This window comes from Pelodiscus sinensis, chromosome 4 (assembly GCF_052426305.1).
Source record: "Pelodiscus sinensis isolate ZL-2025 chromosome 4, ASM5242630v1, whole genome shotgun sequence".
NCBI lineage: Eukaryota > Metazoa > Chordata > Testudines > Trionychidae > Pelodiscus > Pelodiscus sinensis.
This window is the reverse complement of record NC_143055.1, coordinates 112,812,422-112,836,334: the sequence shown is the minus strand read 5'-3', so window position 1 is coordinate 112,836,334 and position 23,913 is coordinate 112,812,422. Positions and strand designations below refer to the sequence as shown.

The window sequence follows — 23,913 nt, the reverse complement described above, 5'->3', positions numbered from 1 at the left end:
GGGGTTTGCTGCAAAATAAGCGAGCTTTGTCGAGCAAATATGCAGCCGCGGACCAGCAGCACCAACATTACCAGGGTGTCTCTTGAGCATCTGCTCTTGGCTCTGCCTTGCAGTTGAGACAAATGCCCAGTTTTGACAAAAAAAAAAAAAGGAGGGTTAGCTGGGACAGAGCTGCAAAAGGAGACTTTCCCAGTGAAAACAGGAGAATCCTCATTATTATCATTATATTTGCTTGTATTGTGATAACACTTTTAAGGCCCAGTCATGACCAACACCCCATTGCGCTAGGTGCTATACAAATCCAGAATGAGACAGTTCCTGCCCCCAGTGTCACCCTCACCATACTCTGTCTGAACTTTGCCCCTTCAGAAAGTCAGCACACAGCCTCTGCACCATTCTAAATGGCTACACTGCATTTAAAAAATGTAGTAAGTCTAAAACTCTACAGACTTGGGGCCACAAACAGCAGTGTCAACTCTGAGACTCAGCCCAGCCTCTGTCCTCACTTCATAACCATGCCCAAACAGCCATGCAACTGTTTTTAGTGTCACAGCATGAATACCATAAACTCAAGTCTAAGATTTCCTCCAGCAGTTTTCAAAATGCAGATTAGATGTGCCCTTGGATTCCACATAAGCCTTCTGTTATGTGAAATTATTTGTCCCTTAAGAAGGATGAACTGCACGCTCTGACAAAAAATTGTCCAAATTCCTATGAATTTAGATGTGAAGTAGACAGCATAAATATTTCTTCCCATGCTGTATTCACTTTTGAATTTTATTTATTGACTTGCACATACGTACAGTATGTAGAGCAAACAACTATAGTGTGAAACAACATCATATACAATGAGTCATCAGCGTGCTAGCTTACAGCTATCCCACAGAGAGCTTGTGCTGTCATTCACTCTGGCATTTGCAAACATAACTGCAAACACATAAAACCAATGGGTTCTCTTGTATAACGCTTTAAGCTAATCCTCCTTAAAACAACAGAAACCATGTTGACAAAGACATGGTTGAGTCAAAATAATGGGGTGCTTTGTAAGGAAATGTTTGGGGCAACTTGAATCTGAAACGACAAATTTTGTTTTATAACCTTTGATTTACAGAGGAACCTGTCCTAGTTTCTATGGCAATGCAGAACAATCACCAGGCATTAGTTTCTAGTGTACAGAAAAGAGAAACTGGAACTGGGGAATTGCACTAAATGAGTCACTAGAACTAGCTCCAGTCATCTTGATACCACTGTATTATTGACTGATAAACCTTAAATTCCTTCATTAGCTGCATGCTTCCTGCATTATTTGGCCAGCTTTAGGTCTGACATGAAAGTCATATTGGAAAATAATTTATTTGCTGAATCTAGCCATTAGACATTAAATAAGTTATTTGAGCAATAGTCACCCAGCCACAGAATTAGCTGAACACTGCAAAAATGTAATGACCTCCTCTGCAGAGGTGGGCTTATGTCCCACCTAAGTCCCGCTTAAGTCCTGTTTCGAAGATTTGATTAATATATGAATCTAGTTGTCTAATTGCTGAAAAACTGGATATACATTATTCAGTGACTAATATCCAAACAGCTCTAATCTGTCTGTTACTGACACATTGCTGTATGCACACAGTATTTATTATATTAGCAAATGAATGCCATTGCAGGGTGCCCTCTTATGACTTGAGGTGACCCTGAAGTTGCCCTGCCCTCAGTTATCTCCTTGGTAACAACTCTGTCAGGCCAGAGTATCCTTCTCCCACCTTACTGGGGAAGAATTTTTTCCCCCCTCAAAAACAGATTTTAAGGCTCTACGGCCATCCTTCTCCTTTGTTCAGGAGTCCCATAGATCTCCTTCTTGGGGCTGGGAAAGGGTAGCACACCTTTTTCTCCTGGTGTCTACCCTGTTCTGAGGGAGAAATATATCTCAGCTCATTGGGAGAGAGGGGAGTTTTGTGCCACCCACATCACAAGGTTTCTGGTCCCAAGTCCTGAAAACAACAACAGTTCAGGTTTCCCCCAGACATTCTTTCTTCTGAGATCAGCTTCGTCTTTCCCACACCTGCCTTTGCCCCTCTATACATCATCTACACTAAAAGCCATAGGAATCTTAAATGGACACCTTAGAACAGCTGTTGACTGATTCCTAGTCCCTACTTCCTTAAGGGGACAGCCACCCATTACTTGATTTTTTTTTTATTAAAATGAAGAGCTTGACTTGAAAACCTACTTAAGGTTGCTAAGATACAAAAACACCACAGCAATGTAGTGCAACACTTATGTACAAAATCCAAGCACTTACAAGCAAGGAAATGAATAATTAAGGCCATTCTAAATTTTACATTGCTCACGTGATAAATAGATCAGCGTTCCAAAGTAGTCTAGGGGAAGGTGGTACCCATCTCCCTTAGACTACTTTGAAAATCCCAACTATGTTCTTAATAAAGAGAAATGGAGATTTGTTTACAAAAATCACCACCTTAACTCTTGCCCAGCAATTAGAAGCTTGTTTATCAAAATATCTTCCGGTAAGGAATGCCATGTAATGGCAAAAATCAGTTAACCTTTATGAAATGACAGAGCAATAAGACAAGGTGGGTGAGGTAATACGTTATTTAAGTATTTATTCATACAGTTTGAAAAATAACTATTGATGTATAGCACAAATCTGTAGGTACTAGATTGGCATTGAGTATCATTTATTTGGGCTCAGTATTAAAAAGCATAAAATAGACAAGAGGTTGTTTTTTTTCTGCACCTAGAACAGCAAAATCCTGCTCCAGGACTTGGGCTCCTTAGTGTTATGGTAATACAAATAATAACCAGAGAATGACAACTGCAGCACAAGCTGTACCATGACACTCTCTGACAAGTAGCTTCAGAACAACGGGTATCACTGCAAATGCTTGTAAAGTAAGCTGTCACTCCACTTCAGATAGGGCTCAGATTTTTCTAGATGTGATAGCTGATAAATTCCTGCATCAAGTAGTTGCTGAACCAACAAGGGGGGATGCTATTTTAGATTTGGTTTTGGTGAGTAGCGAGGACCTCATAGATGAAATGGTTGTAGGAGACAACCTTGGCTCGAGTGATCATGAGCTAATTCAGTTTAAATTAAATGGAAGGATAAATAAAAATAAATCTGAGACTAGGGTTTTTGATTTCAAAAGGGCTAACTTTAGTAAATTAAGGAAATTCGTTAGGGAAGTTGATTGGACTAAAGAAATTATAGATCTTAAAGTGGAGGAGGCCTGGAATTATTTTAAGTTAAAGTTGCAGAAGCTGTCAGAAGCCTGTATCCGTAGAAGAGGGAAAAAATTTATAGGCAGGTGTGTTAGACCAAGCTGATGAGCAAGCATCTCAGAGAGGTGATTAAGAAAAAGCAGAAAGCATATAAGGAGTGGAAAATGGGAGGGATCAGTAAAGAAAGCTACCTTATTGAGGTTAGAGCATGTAGGGATAAAGTGAGAAAGGCTAAAAGTCAGGTAGAGTTGGACCTTGCAAAGGGAATTAAAACCAATTGTAAAAGGTTTTATAGCCATATAAATAGGAAAAAACAAAAGAAGAAGTAGGACCACTAATTACTAAGGATGGAGTGGAGGTTAAGGATAATCTAGGAATGGCCCAATATTTGAACAAATACTTTGCTTCAGTCTTTAATGAGGCTAATGAAGATTTTAGGGATAATGGTAAGTTAACAAATGGGACTGAGGATAAGGAGGTAGATATTACCATATCGGAGGTGAAAGCCAAATTTGAACAGCTTAATGGGAGTAAATCAGGGGGCCCAGACGGTCTTCATCCAAGAATATTAAAGGAACTGGCACATGAACTTGCAAGTCCATTAGCAAAAATTTTTAATAAATCTCTAAACTCAGGGGTTGTACCATTTGACTGGAGAATTGATAATATAGTTCCGATTTTTAAGAAAGGGAAAAAAAGCAACCTGGGTAACTATAGGCCTGTTAGTTTGACATCTGTAGTATGTAAGATCCTGGAAAAAATTTTGAAGGAGAAAGTAGTTAGAGACATTGAGGCTAATGGCAATTGGGACAAATTACAACATGGTTTTGCAAAAGGTAGATCATGCCAAACCAACCTGATCTCCTTTTTTGAGAAAGTAACAGATTTTTTAGATAAAGGAAATGCTGTGGATCTAATCTACCTCGACTTTAGTAAGGCATTTGATACAGAACCACATGGGGAATTATTGGTTAAATTGGAAAAGATAGGGATTAATATGAAAGTTGAGATGTGGATAAGCAACTGGTTAAAGGGGAGACTACAGCGGGTCATACTGAAAGGTGAACTGTCAGGTTGGAGGAAGGTTAATAGCGGAGTTCCTCAGGGATCAGTTTTGGGTCCAATTTTATTTAATCTTTTTATTGCTGATCTTGGCACCAAAAGTGGAAGTGTCCTAATAAAATTTGCGGATGACACAAAGTTGGGAGCTATTGCCAATTCAGAAAAGGATCGGGATATCATACAGGAAGATCTGGATGATCTTGTAAATTGGAGTGATAGCAATAGGATGAAATTTAATAGTGAGAAGTGTAAGGTTATGCATTTAGGGATTAATAACAAGAATTTTAGTTATAAGCTGGGGACACATCAGTTGGAAGTAACAGAGGAGGAGAAGGACCTCGGAGTCCTGGTTGATTATAGAATGACTATGAGCCGTCATTGTGACATGGCCGTGAAAAAGGCTAATACGATCTTGGGATGTATTAGGCGAGGTATTTCCAATAGGGATAAGGAGGTGTTAGTCCCATTATACAAGGCATTGGTGAGACCCCATTTGGAATACTGTGTGCAGTTCTGGTCTCCCGTGTTTAAGAAGGATGAATTCAAACTGGAACAGGTACAAAGAAGGGCCACTAGGATGATCCGAGGAATGGAAAACCTGTCTTATGAAAGGAGACTCAAGGAGCTTGGCTTGTTTACTTTAACCAAAAGAAGGCTGAGGGGAGACATGATTGCACTTTTTAAATATATTAGAGGGATAAATACCAGGGAGGGAGAGGAATTATTTAAGTTTAATACCAATGTGGACACAAGAACAAATGGATATAAGCTGGCTAGTAGGAATTTTAGACTTGAGATTAGACAAAGGTTTCTAACCATTAGAGGAGTGAAGTTCTGGAACAGCCTTCCAAGGGAAGTAGTGGGGGCAAAAGATCTATCTGGTTTCAAGATTAAACTAGATGGGTTTATGAAGGGGATGGTTTGATGAGATAACATGATCTTGGTAACTAATTGACCATTCATTATCAGTGGGAAATAGGTCAATGGAGGGATGATAGGAGTTACTATAGAGAACTTTCTGGGTGTCTGGCTGATGAGTCTTGCCCACATGCTCAGGGTTTAGCTGATCGCCATATTTGGGGTCGGGAAAGAATTTTCCTCCAGGGTAGATTGGCAGAGGCCCTGGAGGTTTTTCTCCTTCCTCTGTAGCATGGGGTACAGATCACAGCTAGAGGATTCTCTGCATCTTGGGGTCTTCAAAGTATTTGAAGGCTTCAATATCTGAGATAGAGGTGAGAGGATTATTCTAGGAGGGGTGGGTGAGATTTTGTGGCCTGCACTGTGCAGGGGGTCAGACTAGATGATCATAATGGTCCCTTCTGACCTTAAAGTCTATGAGTCTATGAGGTCAGCAAAACCTGACCCTCCCACATCGCTCTCTCTATTTTGTGGAGATTATAACATTTGTGATGTCTTAGAATGATTTTTAGTAAGTGAGATTGGTTCCTTGCCTGAATCTACTTCTCTGGCAACACCAAACCCCTTCCCCCCAATTCAGCTGATAACAGTTTTTTCCCCCCAAGATCTAAGCCCTATACATTGCAATTAATCACCTGTACAAGAGCTTGCTATTATTACAGTAAATTAAGGTAGTGTAAATTAAGTAAGTGTAAATTAAGGCTCTAAAAGCTATGTAAGATTTTGTGAGGCACACCCAAAGAAGGGCTGAATTTGTTATAGGAAAGCCCCAGGGCATTGTATAATATATAGATTATATAACATGCCATTGACTATGCTTGGGGATGACCACAGCTGCATTGTGACATTCCTTCAGGTCTAGATTGTCTCCTTGCAACTTATTCTGACTAAGGGGCAGTATATAGTTATGCGGTCCCAAAAGCAGAGCAGAGATCACACTGTGACTCAGTGACTGTCTGGTGCCTAACCCTTCTCAAGAAGGGAATCAATACATACAGGCACCTTTCATAATACAACTTGCTACCTCTTTCCTTAAATTCAGTTTGCCAGCACAAAGAGAGAGGGTAGGGTGGAGCCAATACTTCCAAGCCCTGCCCATATACTCTTTACCTACCTATATGGAAGACAGCTGCTCTTCCCTCATCCCCATATTGCTACTCATGATTATATAGATAGCTAGGAGCAACTTCTAGCCCTAAAGCTGTAGCTAAAAATACTGAGCCAAACTATGCCAGTTTGTACCAGCTGGAAGTCTGGCCTGTCAATGTTAAATACTTGCTGCTTTTTTATTAGCATGTGCTTTGACTCATGGGATAAAATCTGAAATACTGCAAGGTGCAGATGGTCCAGCTTCTTCTCAGAAACACTGTGTTTAGAGTTCCTGTTCAAACAAGAACAAAAGCTCAGTGTCACGTTAGAGAACATGCATCATTTAATTCATTTTAATTGTAACCCCCTTTTTCCTCCCCAGGTTACTGGGAAGCAGGTCACACTCACAGGTGTGCCTGGACGCCTGGTGTTTTAACTCAAAAGAGATCCTGAGTACCCCAGTGGTGATGGTGTTTAGCTGGGGAAAACCCTATCCACCCCCTTGCTGCAGTCCCTTGCTGGCAATGAATGTAAAGTGGCGGTGCCTCCACCTGGCTGGCCTTGTACACACACTAGTGCCTTGAGAGCCTCCAGGAATATACTCATTCTAACATAAAGCTGGATCTAATTCCAGAACAACTACAAATCATATACATCTAATAGAACACTTTAAAATAAACCATCTTTACTTAACTAAACAGGGATTAACAGATTAGCAAGGAATAGCATTAACAAAACACATAACAATAACTGAAGCTTATATAGCTAGACAACAGTGACCCCACCCCAGAGGGTGCACACCCTTAGACTCAGTCCCAGACGCTTGCGTTGGCGCGCTGATGTTGCAGCTGTAGTGAGGATTTGGTCCAGGCTAAACAGCAGCTCTGTCCCAGGCAGCACTCTTCCAGCAAGGCACAAACTTACTGCCTCATGTTATGCCTATAGGAAGCAGCCTGCTAACTCCCAGTTCCAACAGGCATGTAGTAGCTGCACTCCAACAGCCCCTGCACTGGGTCAATGTCCTTGGCAGCAGCCTGGCTCCCCCTTTGGTTCCAAACTGCAAGGCAGAGTCCCAGACTGCTAGGCCTCTTCTTCAAGCACATGGAGAGAGCCTCTTCTCTCTCACAAGAGTCCCTCCTACCTCTTTTGTTCCAAGGGCTCATGGGAATTGTAGTCTGGATTGCAGCACAGGGTCTTTTTAGAATAAAACAGAGGTGCCTTTAGTAAGGGGACTGTGTGGCGGGTTTTAAGGGTGCGAGCCTCGCACCCCCGAATCCCCCCGGACTGAGCCGGCGGGCTGGGGTGGGGCTCCGCGAACCCACCGCCTTCCAAATGCCCAGTTGTCCTGCCCCCGGGGGTTCGCGGGCAAGTCCGGCCCCGGGTGCGATCACCCCTCGCCCCAAGTAGGGCCGAGGGGGTTCAGCGGACCCGGACCTGTAACGTCCCGAGCGGCCCCCGGCCGGGGGCCCGACCGGGGCTCTTGAGCCGTCCCTCTACTCTTTGTCCCCTTGCTCTGTTGCCCCTCTCCGCGGGGGAGGGGAGGGGGGTAGCGTTCGACCGTCGCTGCCTTTTTGGGCTTGCGCCGCGGTCGGGGTGTGGGGGGGAGTGGGGGACCCGGGCCCGCCCTCACCACCGGGTCCCAGCCCGAGGCCCTAAGTGAGATGGGTGCTTTAAGGCGCTCCCCTCACGGCAGGCGGGGCAGCCGCCCGAAACTCGCCTGCCCACGGGCGCCAAAACGGCCCCGCCTCGGACTCCTTCCACCCCCGATGCTCCGGCCCACTGGGCCGGGGCAGAGTCGGGTCACTTACCCCGTCGTAGCCGCCGGGTTCATCCCAAAGCGAGCCTCCAGCTGCCGGGGTCGTCTCCCTTGGTCGCCCGGAAGGCCGGGTGCTTGGGGTGCCGGGAAGCCAGGGTGGCTGCCCGCTCGCTTCCCCTGTCTTGGGCGTCCCGGTGCCCTTGTTATGGGCGCAGCCGGGTGACGTCGGAGCCGTCAGCCCCGCCCCCTCCGGCGGATCCCCGCGCGGCTCCGGCCGGAGCGTGCCTGCGGCTCCTGCCCGGGGCGCGAACCGGGGCGCCCGCGCCGGACGTCTCCCGGGCCCCCGGTGCTTCCCCCGTCCCCTCCGGCGCGCGCCCGCCCCCGCCTTTAGCCGCTGCGGGGCCGGCGGCGCCGCGCCGAGCGGCTTCTGGCCGTCCTTGGCCGCCGCTTCCTGTCGGAGCGGGGGGGCCTCCCCCGCCCCTAGTGCGGACCCTGCCGGGTCCGTCACACACCTCCCCCCTTTGGAAGGGTCGCCGTCCGGGGGGGGTCCTCCTATCCGGGAAAAGAAGTCTGCGTTAAGGTGGGTGGCCCCGGGTCGGTGCACTATTTCAAAGCAATAGGGCTGCAGGGCCAGGTACCACCGCATAATCCGCGCATTGGTCTCTTTCATGGAGTTAAGCCAGACCAGTGGAGCGTGGTCCGTCACCAATTTGAATTTATTCCCCCACAAATAGTATCGCAAGGAGTCCACCGCCCATTTTACCGCCAATGCCTCCTTCTCAATGGTTGCGTAAGCTCGCTCCCGGGGCAGCAACTTGCGGCTAAGGTATAAGATGGGGTGGTCCCCATCTGGTCCCTCCTGCGTCAGTACGGCGCCAAGTCCCACCTCGGAGGCATCTGTATAGAGAATGAAGGGTTCATCAAAGTCTGGCTGCCTTAACACGGGGGCGGCGGCTAGTTTTTCTTTTAGCGTATAAAAAGCCCGCTCCGCCTGCGGGTTCCAACGTACTTTGGTGGGCTCTGAATTTCGTATCAGTTCAGTTAGGGGGGTCGCCACCGACGCGAACTGAGGTACGAACTTTCTGTAATACCCCGCGAGTCCCAAGAACTGGCGGACCTGTTTCTTGGTCGCCGGGATGGGGTATTCCCTCAGTGCCTGCACTTTGCTGAAGATAGGTTTTAGCCTCCCCCTCCCCACCGTGTACCCCAGGTAAGAAACCTCATGCTGCGCGAAGCGGCATTTTTTTGGGTTGGCAGTGAGGCCGGCCTTCTGTAAGGCTGACAATACCGTTCGTAAATGTCCCAGGTGCTCTTCCCATGTCCGACTATAGATGACGATATCGTCGATGTAGGCGGCGGTGAACTCGGCGTAGGGGGCCAACACCCGGTCCATCACTCTTTGGAAGGTCGCCGCTGCCCCGTGGAGTCCGAACGGCATCGTCCGGAACTGGAACAAGCCGAACGGAGTCGAAAAGGCGGTCTTCTCTTGGGCCTGGGGGTCTAACGGAATTTGCCAATATCCCTTAGACAAGTCCAGTGTCGATATGTAGACCGCTTGTCCCAGCCGTTCTAACAGTTCGTCCACCCTCGGCATGGGGTACGCGTCGAACCGGGATATAGCGTTGACCTTCCGGAAGTCTATGCAGAAGCGTGTGGAGCCGTCCGCCTTGGGGACTAATACGATGGGACTGCGCCACTCGCTCACCGATTCCTCTATAACCCCCCATTGCCGCATCAACTGAATTTCCCGCCTTACGGTGTCCCACGCCTTTCGGGGGAGAGGGCGCAGAGGTTCCCGCACGGTTCGGCCTACCTCTGTGACGATCTGATGGACCCCCATCATGGTTCGGCCCGGGCGCGACGTGAGCGTCTCCTGGTACTGGTGGAGGAGGCTCCGCAGTTGCCCCTGCTGGGCAGGAGTCAGTTCGGGGTTCAGACTAGCCTCTACGGGCCCCGTCTCGGCTCCTCCCCATGGTCCTAGGTCCTCCTCCTCGGACGGGGGTGCGATCAGTAGGGTGTCCCGGGGTACCCATTTCTTCAATAAATTAACGTGAAAGAGTTGGGTCCCCTGGCGTCGGCCCGACAGTCTGATCTCGTAATCGACCTCCCCCACTTTCTTGATAACCTCAAAGGGGCCTTGCCATTGCGCCAGGAGCTTCGACTCTTTTGTGGGTAAGAGTAGCATAACCCGGTCCCCCGGTTGGAACTCCCGACGTCGCGCGTTAGCGTCGTAGTACCTGGCTTGGCGATGTTGGGCGTCTTCCAGGTTCCGTCGGGCGTACTCCCCCAGCCGGCTCAGCTTCTCCCGGAGCTGCGTAATGTACTGCACTGTCCCTCGTCCGGTAGAAGCTTGGTTCTCCCACCCTTCCTTCAGGAGGTCCAGAATCCCGCGGCACCGGCGGCCGTACAGCAGCTCAAAGGGGGAGAAACCCGTGGAGGCTTGCGGGACCTCCCGCACTGCAAACATCAGGCTAGGTAACATCAAATCCCACCCCCGGGGGTCTTCCAGCACGAATCGGCGTAGCATTTCCTTGAGCGTTTTGTTGAACCGCTCAACTAATCCATCGGTTTGGGGGTGGTAGACTGAGGTCCGCAGCCGGTGGATTTTTAACATCTTGCACAACTCCTTAATGACCCTGGAGGTTACATTCGGGCCCTGGTCCGTAAGGATGGCCTGGGGTAGCCCTACCCTAGAGAAGATCCGGAGCAGTTCCCGCGCTAACGTCGGGGCTTTTGTGTTTCTTAACGGGATCGCCTCGGGGTACCGGGTGGCGTAATCGACAACTACCATAATGTAACGGTGCCCCCGCCCCGAGGGTTCCAGTGGCCCTACCAGGTCCATGGCAATCCGTTCAAACGGTACCGCCACTATTGGCATGGGGACAAGGGGGGCTTTTGGTACTCTGGCTGGGGCCGTCCTCTGGCATTCCGGGCAGGAGTCACAAAAGTCTCGCACAGCCCTGAAAATGCCGGGCCAGAAAAACCGCTGCAGGACCCGGTCTAAGGTTTTCTCCCGGCCGAGATGCCCTGCCCATGGGACGGCGTGCCCCAATTCCAGGACTTCCCGACGGAAGCGGGTGGGGACCACGAGTTGTTTCCGTACCCCCCCTGCGGCCTCCCTCGTGACCCGGTATAGGCGGTCACCCCATACCTGGAACTGTGGTCCCTGCGGTGCCCTCTCTTCGCCCTGCCTTTGCTCGTCGGGGGTGCCCGCTTGGTCCCAGGCATGTTGGAGGGTGGGGTCCATCCGTTGCTCGGTCAGGAAGTCCGGCGCTGTCTCGAGCTCCAGGCAGATCGCTCTCTCCTTCTCTGCTGCTGCCGGCGTCAAGTCGCCAGCCGCCCCCTCTCGGCCTCCTTCCTCCGCCGGAGGGTCCTGTCCTTTTAGGAACAGCTCGAACCCGGGCCAGTCGCGGCCGATGAGGACGGGGTACGGCAAGGTTTTGGCCTTCCCTATCGGCCAAACCCGGTCCTGTCCCCCCCCGGTCAGGCGGAGTTGGACCGTGGGGTACGCCTTCACGTCCCCGTGGACGCACCTCATCCACACGGGCTCGCCTTCTGGGTGTCCAGGGGGGACGAGGTCAGCCCTCACGAGTGTGACGGTGGAGCCCGAATCCACCAATGCCTGAACGGGGCGGCCCTCGAGCCACACTCGATGGACCAAGGGACCCCCTCTGGTTCCCCCGTCCCCTCGGGGCTCGGCCGCCGTCCCCTGGCTTAGGGTGCAGTCCATTAGGGGACATTCCCGCTTAAAATGCCCCTCCTGCCCGCACTGGAAGCAGGGCCCTCTTCCTCCTGGACGGACCTCCCGTGGCCCCCCTTCGGGTCGCCGCTCCGCATCTGTTCTCTCGGGTGGGGGCCGGGGCCAGACCGGGGCCAACCGGGGGGGGGTATCGCGTCCCCTGCGCCCCCCTGATGAGGGTTCTCCCCCTGGAGGCTTCCCCTGGGGCCGGGACCCCCCTACCTTCGGGGTGGGCGGGTTGGCCCGTCCGGCGCCGCCCTCTTCCCTCTCCGCGAGGAGATGGGCTTCCATCAGCGTGACGGCCTCATTGAGCGTTGCGGGCTGGTTCCGGCGGACCCACCTTTGTCCGTCCCTCGGTAAAATGTGGATGAATTGCTCCATCACCACCATTTCTGAGACCTGGCTGCCCGTCTTGTGCTCGGGCTCTAGCCACCAGTTGGCCCATTCTTTTAGTCGCTGGGCTACCGCCCGAGGCCGGTCGCCACCTCTAAACACCTCCTGCCGAAACTTCTGCCTGCAAGTCTCGGGGGAGTGCCCCACCTGATCTAGAATCGCCTCGCGGACCTTCGGATAGTTCAAGGCGTCCGCTACGGCCAGGCTGCGGTAGGCGAGTTGGGCGGGCCCGCTTAAGTAGGGGGCCAACAGCGTCGCCCATTGGTCCGGCGGCCACCGAGCGGCCGTCGCCACCCTTTCAAAAGTCGTTAAGAATGCTTCTGGGTCGTCCTGAGGTCCCAACTTCGTCAGGCGCAGGGGCAAGTTGGGTCCTTCGCCCGATGTCCCCGGGGCTCCGGCCGGAGTTCCCCATCGCCTCTCCACTGTCTGCCGCCACCGCTCCTGTTGGGCTGCTAATTCTTGGATCAGCAGCCTCTGATGTTCCTGGAACTGCGTGGTCAGCTGTTGGACTAGTTGGGCCTGTTGTTCTTGCTGGGCCTGGCGTTGCTGCTGCTGGTTCTCACTGAACCATTCGAGGAACGGTCGAGGCTCCATCGGGTCGCCCGTTCCTTCTTCGCCCCACGCGGGCTCTGTCGGCCGGTTGGCCTGTTCACGTTCGTCTATGGGGAGGGAACTACCTCGATGCCCACATTCTCCACCAGTGTGGCGGGTTTTAAGGGTGCGAGCCTCGCACCCCCGAATCCCCCCGGACTGAGCCGGCGGGCTGGGGTGGGGCTCCGCGAACCCACCGCCTTCCAAATGCCCAGTTGTCCTGCCCCCGGGGGTTCGCGGGCAAGTCCGGCCCCGGGTGCGATCACCCCTCGCCCCAAGTAGGGCCGAGGGGGTTCAGCGGACCCGGACCTGTAACGTCCCGAGCGGCCCCCGGCCGGGGGCCCGACCGGGGCTCTTGAGCCGTCCCTCTACTCTTTGTCCCCTTGCTCTGTTGCCCCTCTCCGCGGGGGAGGGGAGGGGGGTAGCGTTCGACCGTCGCTGCCTTTTTGGGCTTGCGCCGCGGTCGGGGTGTGGGGGGGAGTGGGGGACCCGGGCCCGCCCTCACCACCGGGTCCCAGCCCGAGGCCCTAAGTGAGATGGGTGCTTTAAGGCGCTCCCCTCACGGCAGGCGGGGCAGCCGCCCGAAACTCGCCTGCCCACGGGCGCCAAAACGGCCCCGCCTCGGACTCCTTCCACCCCCGATGCTCCGGCCCACTGGGCCGGGGCAGAGTCGGGTCACTTACCCCGTCGTAGCCGCCGGGTTCGTCCCAAAGCGAGCCTCCAGCTGCCGGGGTCGTCTCCCTTGGTCGCCCGGAAGGCCGGGTGCTTGGGGTGCCGGGAAGCCAGGGTGGCTGCCCGCTCGCTTCCCCTGTCTTGGGCGTCCCGGTGCCCTTGTTATGGGCGCAGCCGGGTGACGTCGGAGCCGTCAGCCCCGCCCCCTCCGGCGGATCCCCGCGCGGCTCCGGCCGGAGCGTGCCTGCGGCTCCTGCCCGGGGCGCGAACCGGGGCGCCCGCGCCGGACGTCTCCCGGGCCCCCGGTGCTTCCCCCGTCCCCTCCGGCGCGCGCCCGCCCCCGCCTTTAGCCGCTGCGGGGCCGGCGGCGCCGCGCCGAGCGGCTTCTGGCCGTCCTTGGCCGCCGCTTCCTGTCGGAGCGGGGGGGCCTCCCCCGCCCCTAGTGCGGACCCTGCCGGGTCCGTCACACACTACATAATTTTTTAGCATTTAATTTTCTAGGACATCCCTGGGAGAAATTTATTTCAGAAAGCCAGAAGGGAAACTTTAACAAGCTATGCTCAAACTTGAGTCCACATTGACCATCCTCAGTTCCTGGTGGTGATAGCAAGAAGTGGTGTCTCCCTTGAAAATATGTCACTTAGGGTATGTCTTCACTGCTGGTTAAAGTCCAGTTAAAATATGCAACTTCAGCTGCATTAATTGTATAGCTGAAGTCGAAGTACCTTAACTCGGTTTTTGGTGCTGTCTACCCAGCAGGAAGTCGAAGGAAAAACATTCTTCCTTTGACTTCCCTTACTCCTCGTGAAATGAGGGCCACAGAAGTCAGAGTAAGAAGCCTGTTATTTGGAAATTATTTTGAAATAACGGGCTTGCTGTGTAAATGCGCACTCTGTTATTTCGAAATAAGCGTTCAGTGTAGACATAGTCCTACATTGAGAAGTTTGGACTATAACAAAAATAGCCAATTAGAAATCCAGAATCAGTGCAAATCAGCTTTAATCTCTTATTCCCATGAAAGGGGAGGCAATAATTGCTTTGTTATCACTAGACTTTTACCTTGGCTCAGACTAAGACTCATAATTTCAAACTGTCTAAATAACTCATGCCTATCCAACGCTGAATAAACTGACTAGATGCAATTACTTGATTCGGAATCTTAATGAAATCTGTGTGCCATATTAATAAGACCTTCTGTTTGATTACCTCATTTTTCTAGGGCTTAATTGAAGAAAATTCAACGTTGAAAGACTATAAATCCTCTTTGCTCATTGAGGCATTAATGCTATGTTAGGGAAATTCATTCTGTATTTGACTGGAGTTGATTAAGAATCCCCCATCTCCACAGTCAAACTCAGGTCCCTGGATTTATACGTATATGTATATATACACTTACATGAAATTTCAGTTTATGTAGAGAATGTGGGTGTTTCTCTCCTCCATTCCTCACCCCACTTCTCGTTAATTTGGGAACAGAGAATTCAAATTCGAGTCAGTTATCTCTGTCACAGCAAACTATTTCCAAACCATCTGCTACCTAATAAAACAACCCATCTAGACAAACTCCAAGTCAAACAACAAATCTGATATTGTATTTGAAGTCATTGTAAGTATTAACAACCTGCCATTGCTCACCCATCACATTTTCTGACTGGGAAATTGGACTCAAGGCTACAGTTTAAAAGGAAAGAGGTCTTCATGATAACATGAGCAATTAGCTTGACTCCATCATTAAAAATGAAGGTTCCTGAAAAGATTATTAATAGTTCTCACACTCTTTTGTATGAATGATAACTTGGAATATGTGGAGTCAATATGGTCCTTTATCTCATCCCTTGTACATGTACAGTAGATCAATTTTTTTATTTGTCTGTTTGTAGATTTGGCTCCCACATTGATTTATTTGCTAGAAATTGATTTTTTTTAAATCCTAGCTGTCTACAAAATATAAGATGAGGACTGCTTCCATTGAAATTAATGGCAGAGTGGCTGTTAATTTCACCAGAGGCAAGAGAAGGTCAACCTCTTCCTCACTTTTTCCTCTTTTTTAATTGAGTTGAGTATAGAAAATGTCATCTCTCTGAGATTGAATGGCTATCAAACACACAGAACGCAACAGCTCCAATAACAGGGATCCAGTGCACAAGTCTTTAATTGTTCAATTCACAGTCAAAGTCAGAGGATCGCAATCATGGCAGAGAGGATCACAGTCTGTTGCAATAAAGAGGATAGTTCAATTGTTACAGAACAGAGAAGAAACAGAGTTTTTCTAGCCTTTTATTTGAGGGTGCATAGAATCTCTGCGGGCCACTTGGCTGTCTGCGTGAAGGCCCTTTCCTCTGAAACAATTCTAGCCCCTCTCCTTGACATTACAGTTCCATTGATGCAAACCTATCAGAGTTGCATCAAAAACCAAATGGTCCAAATGTGTCCCAATGGTCTCCTTTAAAAGGGGAACCCTTTGTGTTTATGTGCGTGTGTGTATGGGGAGAGAGGGGGTTGGATGATGATGCAGAAATGAAGTGAAGTGCCTAATTCACTTAGAGACTTTTGTAAACCCCACTATGTTCCTATCTGCATCTTTAGGAGCCTAAATGCCTTTCCTATGCTAAACCTAGGCACTTTTGAAAGTTGTATACACTGTCAAGCAAGTTTTGTTCAAAACCTATGGGGTCAAATTCCTCCAGTTAAGTCGGGGGAGCTTTGTGAGAACAAGGCAAATCAGATTTGATCTAGTATCTACAGCGGCCCAATTAGTTATTTTACAGACCACTGTTTTAATGCTTAAAACACTAGTGATTTGTAGTGCTATATTATATTCCAGTCTCAATAGGGCTGATTAGTCTATTTCATCAACTGAAAAACATCAAAAATGGTGCAAGGCTTTGAAGAACATGTCATGAATAAAACAAGATGTTTTTTGGCAGGAGTACTTTAGACATGCTCAGGTATTGTTAACGATATTTTTAAAGTGGAAAATGCTGGACAAAGAACGTAAAAGCTTTATGGTGCCCTTTTGAAACATACAGGTGATATTATACTATACTAATTATCACTCAATTAAGATTACATCACAATGCTATGCAAACATGGGAGAAAATGATTGACAAGTGTCTGCATGGAAGTGTTTGAAATTTGGAGATGTTGAAAGAAATGAGACTGCAACAGGGTGTGGTCTTTGTGGGCTTGAAGGTGTACACAATTATGTGCCAAGAGAATAAGTTTGGTGGGTGTGATGGAGAGGTCTGTCTTATTTAAGATACATATGATGGAGTGCTTACTATAGTGAAAATAAAGCAGAGATGCAACAGAAAATTTACAATAAAGATTGGGCAGTATTCGGGGGCCAGCATTGAGCCTGTATTTTTTTCCATTTTGTTTTGTGGTTGTCTTGCATGTGATAAGCGAATCTCTATGAAGGGAGCTCTTCATTTGGCATATGCTGTTCACTGATGACTTAGTGATGCATACACCAACTCTGAACAGTGGCAACACAGTTTTGAAAAGGTGGGATTTGAAATAAATGTTGGTTAAGCTAAGGCTGCGATAACAGAGACGAGAGCCTACTGTAAAGAATATTCCATACAGAGGATATATAAGAATGCAAGAATTTAAATGTTGGCTGAGAATGGTGCCCTCATGAGTGATGCCAAAACCACTTGGTGCAAATGACTGGAGCTGACCCCAGTTCTCAGTGATAAGAAGATGCCACTGAAAAATAGTAGCATGCCATTTGACCCATCCTACTCTAGGGAGCAGAGACTTGGCCAGGCACACAGAAAGCAAGCAACTAGCTCGTGACCACAGAAATGAAGATATTCAGATGGTCAAATTGTTCATCACTCCATGAGAGCAAAGAAGATGAGGTTGTGAGGGGCCTAATGGAGGATGACCCAACTGAGGTTAATTTTTTTTTTAATTAATGGAGAATGCCTATCTCCTAGAACTGGAAGGGACCTTGAAAAGTCATTGAGTCCAGTCCCCTGCCTTCACAGCAGGACCAAGTACCATCCCTGACAAATTTTTGCCACAAATGGCCTCCTCAAGGATTGAGCTCACAACTCTAGGGTAAGCAGGCCAATGCTCAAACCACTGAGCTATGAATATATTCAACAGAGATTCAAAATTTTTACTGGTAAGACATCTCTGGTAATGACTGATCATGGATGGAAAGGAAAGGGAAGCCAAAAAATCAGTACATGGAAAGGATAGCAGTGGATCTTCAAGAGACCAGTCTGCACAACAGTCAGGCACACAATCATGAACATTGAAAGATGACAATAAAAGTCACCAGCTCTGAACAAAGAAGAAGAAGGTTTTGACAGACTATAAAGGCTCAGCTGGAAGGCCCAAAGAGGAGGAGGAAGTTGCAGCGGCGGTGTCAGGACACTATATTAGATAGAGAAAGCTGCCATGGAGAAAAAAAAGACAGGATGTGGGGGAAGAAGGAAAAAGGAGAGTCAAATGACTCTCAGGTCACAGTTCTAGATTGCAGAGAGGTTTAGTGTTATCAAGAGCAATGAGTGCTAATGGAAGAGAAAATAATGAGCTTAACTGGGCTATGTTGAGTTTGAGGTGAAAGGAAGTGATCAATAAAGAGACAAAAAATGAGGCTGAACTGTAAGACAGATTTGGAGTGGAAAAGTGTACTTGAAAATTGGAGTAGAAGGGATAGTTATACAATGCAAGTGCGTGAAGTTGCCCAAAGGTAAGATACAGAGAGGACAGATTCCTGGAGGGACTCCAGAAGAAATCAGAGGGGAAGGAGGGGCTATTAAAAAGATGCACAAGGAATGGTCAGAGGTAAAAAGGTGATTTGACTCCCCTTTCATTCTACATCATTGTATACGTAATAAAGGGCATAAGCAGTAGCTTTTTAGAATTTTTTCACTGCCAAGGGATGTAATTCATCATACATTATACCAGTCCAGGGGAGCAAAGGGCAGCAGAAGATGTGAGTGACTGCTTTAGATAATTACACATATAAAGCAATTGTTCCTTTGGACTGTATGGAAATGGATTCTGTAGTAGGTGGATAAGACAATTTACAGTACAGCCATGTAACCTTTAGCAATGTGTCCAAGACCATCTTAAAACCAAATTGGATATTAAGAATTACAGTCCTATTGATTAAGAATTATGGTCAGTTTGGTGGCTTCCTCGCTGCAACGTAGAATTAAGCAGTTAATCTAAACTATGTTAACTATTATAAACACATCCAGTTTGATTAAGACATTACCACAGTAAATATGTTGTCATAATGACATTAAAATACCAGCAGTAATAGTGGTGTGACAGGTCTAGATAAATTTCACTGACATTAAGATAATAACTAAAATTGAAGAAAATATTGATCTTCAGTGATTAATAGTGTGACAAAGTACGCAGGGACATGACCAGGCTGGGCTTAGTGGATGAATAAGCAAAGGACAAGAACAAATGGCAGTGCTGTACTGCTCCCCATGTCTGTAATGATGCTTTGGGACAAGAAGAAGATTAATAGGCTGTTTTAACAAAAGGAGAGAGGAGCTGCAAATACAAGAATAGGACTGAAGAACAGAAATATTAATAGTGAACCTAAGTGCTGGTCCAGTGCAGTTAATACTTCACAAGATATTACAGAGGCACATTCCAGAAGGCTGGACAGGGGAAAGTACAGCACCAATCTATATAAAAAAGAAATAAGGGCAACCCAGGGAACTAGGTTATGTCTATCCTGCACACCTTACAACAGCGCAGCTCTGTGGCTACTCTCCATCACAGAGAGAGAAAGAGAGAGTGTGCTCTTTCGGTGACAATATAAATCCACCCCAAATGATGGATGCTAGCTTCACTGATGGGAGCGTGGCTTCCACCAAGGAAGTGCTGTCCATACCAGCACTTTTTGTTGCTAAAACTTCTGATGTTCGAGGGGGGGTATTATTTTCACACCCCCGAGTGACCAACATTTTAGAGTTGAAATTCCCAGTGTAGATATAGTCTTGCAGTACAGTCAGCTTAACTTCAGTTCCCAGAGAGGTTCTGGAGCAAATAATCAAGCAAGCAAAATGAAAACATCTAGAAGATAATGAGGTAAGTCAGCATGGATGTGTCAAGAACAAATCCTGTCAAACCAATCTTATAACTTTTTTTGCAGGGAAACAAGCTTTAGAAATTTGGGGGCAAGTGATAGCCGTGGTATATCTTGACTTTGTATCAAAAGCTTTGCTAATCTCACATGACCGTTTCATAAATAAACTAAGGAAAAACATCCTAGATGTAGGTGCAGTTACTACAAAGTGGGGCATAACTGGTTGGGAAACCATTCCCAGAGACTAGTTATCATTGATTCATAGCTGAGAGAGAAGGGCATATCAAGTGTGGTCCCACAGTGATCAGATCTGGGTTTGGTTCTATTGATTACTTTCATCAATGATTTAGATAATAGCATAGAAAATATATTTATAAAGTTTGCGGATATCAAGCTGGGAAGGGGTTGCTGGTGCTTTGGAGGATAGGATGAAAATTCAAAATGATCTGGAGAAATGGTCAAAGGTACATGAGATGAAATTCACTAAAGACAAGGGCAAAGTACTCCACTTGGGAAGAAACAATCCATTAAACACATAACAAATGGGAAATGACTGCCTACAAAGTACTACAGAGAGGGATCTAGGGGCCATAGTGGACCACAAGTGAAATATGGGTCAACAGTGTGAAACTGTTGGGAAAAACAAACAAACATCATTCTGAGATTTAGGTGTCATAGTTGATTCCAAGCTAAATAAGAGTCAATAGTGTAACACTGTTGAAAATAAACACACACACACACACACACACACACACACACACACACACACACACACACACCAGAAAAACCCCAAACATCATTCTGGAACGCATTAGAAAGAGTGTTGTAAGCAACAAGACAGAAAAAGTAATTCTTCCACTTTAAGGAGAAAGTACCACCATGTTGTGATACAACTCAACTGGCATATTGTGTTCAGTTCTGGGTGTCACATTTCAGATTGGATGTATACAATTGGGGAAAAAAATCTAGAGATCAGCAACAAAAAGGATTAAAGGTCTAAAAAATATGACCTGTGAGAGAAGATTGAAAACAGTGGATTTGTTTAGTCTGGAGAAGAGAAGACTGAGGGGACATAACAGTTTTCAAGTACATAAAAGATTTGTTACAAAGAGGAGAGAGAACAATTTTCTCCTTAGCCTCTGAGGATAAGACAAGACTGCAGCAGGGGTAGTTTAGGTCGGACATTAGGAAAAACTCCCCAGTTGTCAGGATATTGAAGCCCTGGAATAAATTGCCTGGGGAGGGTGTGGACTTCCATCATCTGGAGTTTAAGAGCAAAGTTTACACAAATATCTGTCAGGGATGGTCTAGATCAGGGGTAGGCAATAATGTTTGACCAAGGGCCACTTCAGAAATTTTTGAAGTGGCCCCAGGCTGCCAGGAAGAGGCAGGACCTCAGGCAGAAGGGGCGGAGCCAAGACACATCCGTGCCTCCCCACCCACAGACCCTGATTGGTGGGGAGGGGAAGTGCGCAAAGTCTTTGCCTCTCTCAGAGAGAACCACCAGATGTTTTGAACAGCTGGGAGTTGCTTCTAGGTGCCTGTGCCTCTGGCGGTGGGAGGAATCTGATCAATCAGAGCCTGGGGTGAGGAAGCATGTGTAGTCTTTCACCCTGCAAGGGAGTGCTGCGCATAGAGTCAGCCGCCAGCTGAGCAGCAGCTGGAGATTGACTTTAAGTGCTGAGCCCCTTGTAGGGTGGGAGGAAACTTCTCGTGCTTCCTCCCGCCCCCAGGCCCTGATTGGCCTGGGGAGGGGAGGGGGGAGAGTAGCAGGGCCTCCACGGGCCAGATCAATTCGCTTGGCGGGCCAGATCTGGCCCATGGAGGCCCTTTTGCCCACCCCTGGTCTAGATAATACTTAGTCCTCCCATGAGGGCAAGGCACTGGACTGGATGACCTCTTGAGGTCTCTTCCAGTCCTACAATTTTATGATTCTTAACTATGCAATAGGATCAACTAAAGAAGTGCCCTTTTTTCTGGCTTCTAGAGTCATCACTGACCCTTTCTTTGCTATTATGAGCACAATCTAATATATAAAGGAGAATGTTTGTGCTCTAATAACTTGGACACTATAAGACCTACCACAACCAAACTTTCCATGGGATAACCTTTCATTCCGGAGAAGGATTTAAGGGGGAGGGGTCAGGAAGCAGAGCTGGGGGAGGGGGGCAGGGGCAGCAGGGCTGTCCGAGGAAGATGGGGGGGGCACCGGCTGGAAGCAGAGCTGGTCGGGGGAGATCGGGGTTGGGGGGCGGCCGACGGGAGCGGGACTGGTCAGGAGAGATCAGGAGGAGGAGAACTGGCCAGCAGGAAGTAGGGCTGGCGTGGGGCGTGAGAGGGAGAGAAGCAAATCGGCCGGCGGGGAGCAGGACCGAGCAACGCCAGGTAACTCCAGCTAGTTTAAATTAAGTGCATAACTTTAATACATTTATATTAAGTGCAAAAGAAAAACTGTGTGTTTGTATAGACAGGGGAACAAAATGTTTTCTGTTCTTCTTCCATTCTAGAACCCACATTTGGTAATGTAGGCTTTGTGCTTATGAACACATAAATGTGTACTTAACTTTACATATGTGACTATCCCCAAAGGACTTTTACTTGTGTGTCAAGCTAAGCATTTGTGTGCATCTGAAAGATGAGAGTTTTGAATATGCTCTCCTTTGAACACTAAAAGAATTGTTCTTAATCCACTAACACAAGCATCTTCAAAAACAGAACTCGTGCAAGGAAACCATGATTGCTGCTTATCATTTTTCTCCTATCACTTCTATCTGCCTGTTGTCTGAATGCGGGGGCCACCATGCTGTGCTATGGGATGGCTCAGCAACCACATTCAGAAGTCTCCATGTATCCTGTATCCTTGGCATTGCATTACTTTTTGCAGCCTGACTGAAATAGAACCACTTCCAGTTCTCTGAACAACATCTATTACAATTACATTGTTTAAAAGAAAGAAGATACTAGAAGCCAAGCCCATTTGTTCCTTTCCCACATGAAGTAATCACGCAACAACTGACAAGACTAAACAACTGGGATTCCACCCAATAGATACCTGAAGGCCATATTTGCATGTCCCACACCTACCCCTTACTCGCCTAGGTGAACTTCTGACCAAGTTGAGTTTTTTAGCTTCTTTTGCTCCCTCCCTGTTTATAACTTCCCATATTTTCCCTATTGTGACCATAGATACATCCCAAGATGCAATGCATGTATGGAACATCGGGAGAAGGAGGATGAGAAGTGGGACACAGGCCAATTCCCAGTGGACAGGTGTTTCCATCACAGAAGCTGCCGCTTCATTATTCAGGGCTGTTAAGCCACTACTTTATATCAGCATTAAAATCACTAAGCAACATTCAAAACAAAAGTGGTGGAAGAACTGTAGAATCCAGATATTTGCCCCTGCAAGAAGCTTCCTGTGTGACCTTGGACAAGTCTGTCCCTCCATTGTCCCATATATACAATGGGATAATACTACTATCCTACTGTTCAGACACTGGAGTGAAGAGAACCAAGGAAGACTCAATAAATAAAACAACAAACTCCAGCATATTTAAAATATTTAATCCTTCGCATTAGCTCAAATGATATGCAAACCTCCTCACACATTTTTCAGGAGTGAAAACCTAAACTACACACAAAAACTATACATTTACATTCTAGCTGTAAGGAAAAGCTAGTTCAGAAATGCTTCCAAAATTCCTTTGCAGAAATCAGGCTTCCTCTGAACAAGGAACTGTGTCTACTGGTAAGTAGTGATTAATGCTCTGGAAAATACTGTTCCAAGTTCCAAGAAAATTAATATGACCAGCTGTAAATCAGTAAGTCACAGGAAGACAATAACTGCACTAAAAAGAAACTATCTAAGACTTCAAGCCAAATCTCTGAGATAAAAGAGAAAATTATTATTTTGCTCTTGGTGATAGGAAGTAGGAAGTTTGATTAAAGGAAAGTTTTTTCTACTTGGCAAAGTTTCATGGTTTGGAAGAAGGGGAAGAGGTGGTGATTAAGGAATAAAATAAGGTATGAGAAAAATCAACAGATTGCTCATATCTAACAAAAATAGCCCCCACTCTTCCCTCATTGTCCTGCAGCTTTTGGCTTCATTATATCCATTGTGCATTTCCTTTTGAGGGAACAACACGGTTGTCCAGTTTCCTTGCTTGATTTCCTACAGAAACTAATGGCAGGAAAAGACTGAAACACTTTCAAACAATTCCTCACAGGTATTTTAATGTAACCATCCAGAACTGTGCATCTGTCTCTCTCATGGCAAAAGAAGCCCCACATCAACAAAAACCTTCAAGCATGAGCTTAAGTGTTTCCCATCTCAGGGCTCAACCTCTTAGTTTCTTCACCCCTGGAACTTATTACACATGTAGACAG

The 23,913-nt window shown here is 47.7% G+C and overlaps 1 protein-coding gene across 1 annotated transcript; it reads right to left on the bottom strand.

Moving 5' to 3' along the window:
- Positions 1-9,425: 9,425 nt before the first annotated feature.
- On the bottom strand, positions 9,426-12,229 carry LOC149524567 (uncharacterized). The gene is made up of 3 exons (XM_089778058.1): positions 10,300-12,229; positions 9,876-9,971; positions 9,426-9,562 (listed from the first exon to the last, which is right to left on the bottom strand). Exons 1-2 carry the CDS (start codon positions 12,189-12,191, stop codon positions 9,902-9,904), a joined length of 1,962 nt encoding a protein of 653 aa, XP_089634184.1. The 5' UTR covers positions 12,192-12,229; the 3' UTR covers positions 9,426-9,562; positions 9,876-9,901.
- Between the last annotated feature and the right edge of the window lie 11,684 nt (positions 12,230-23,913).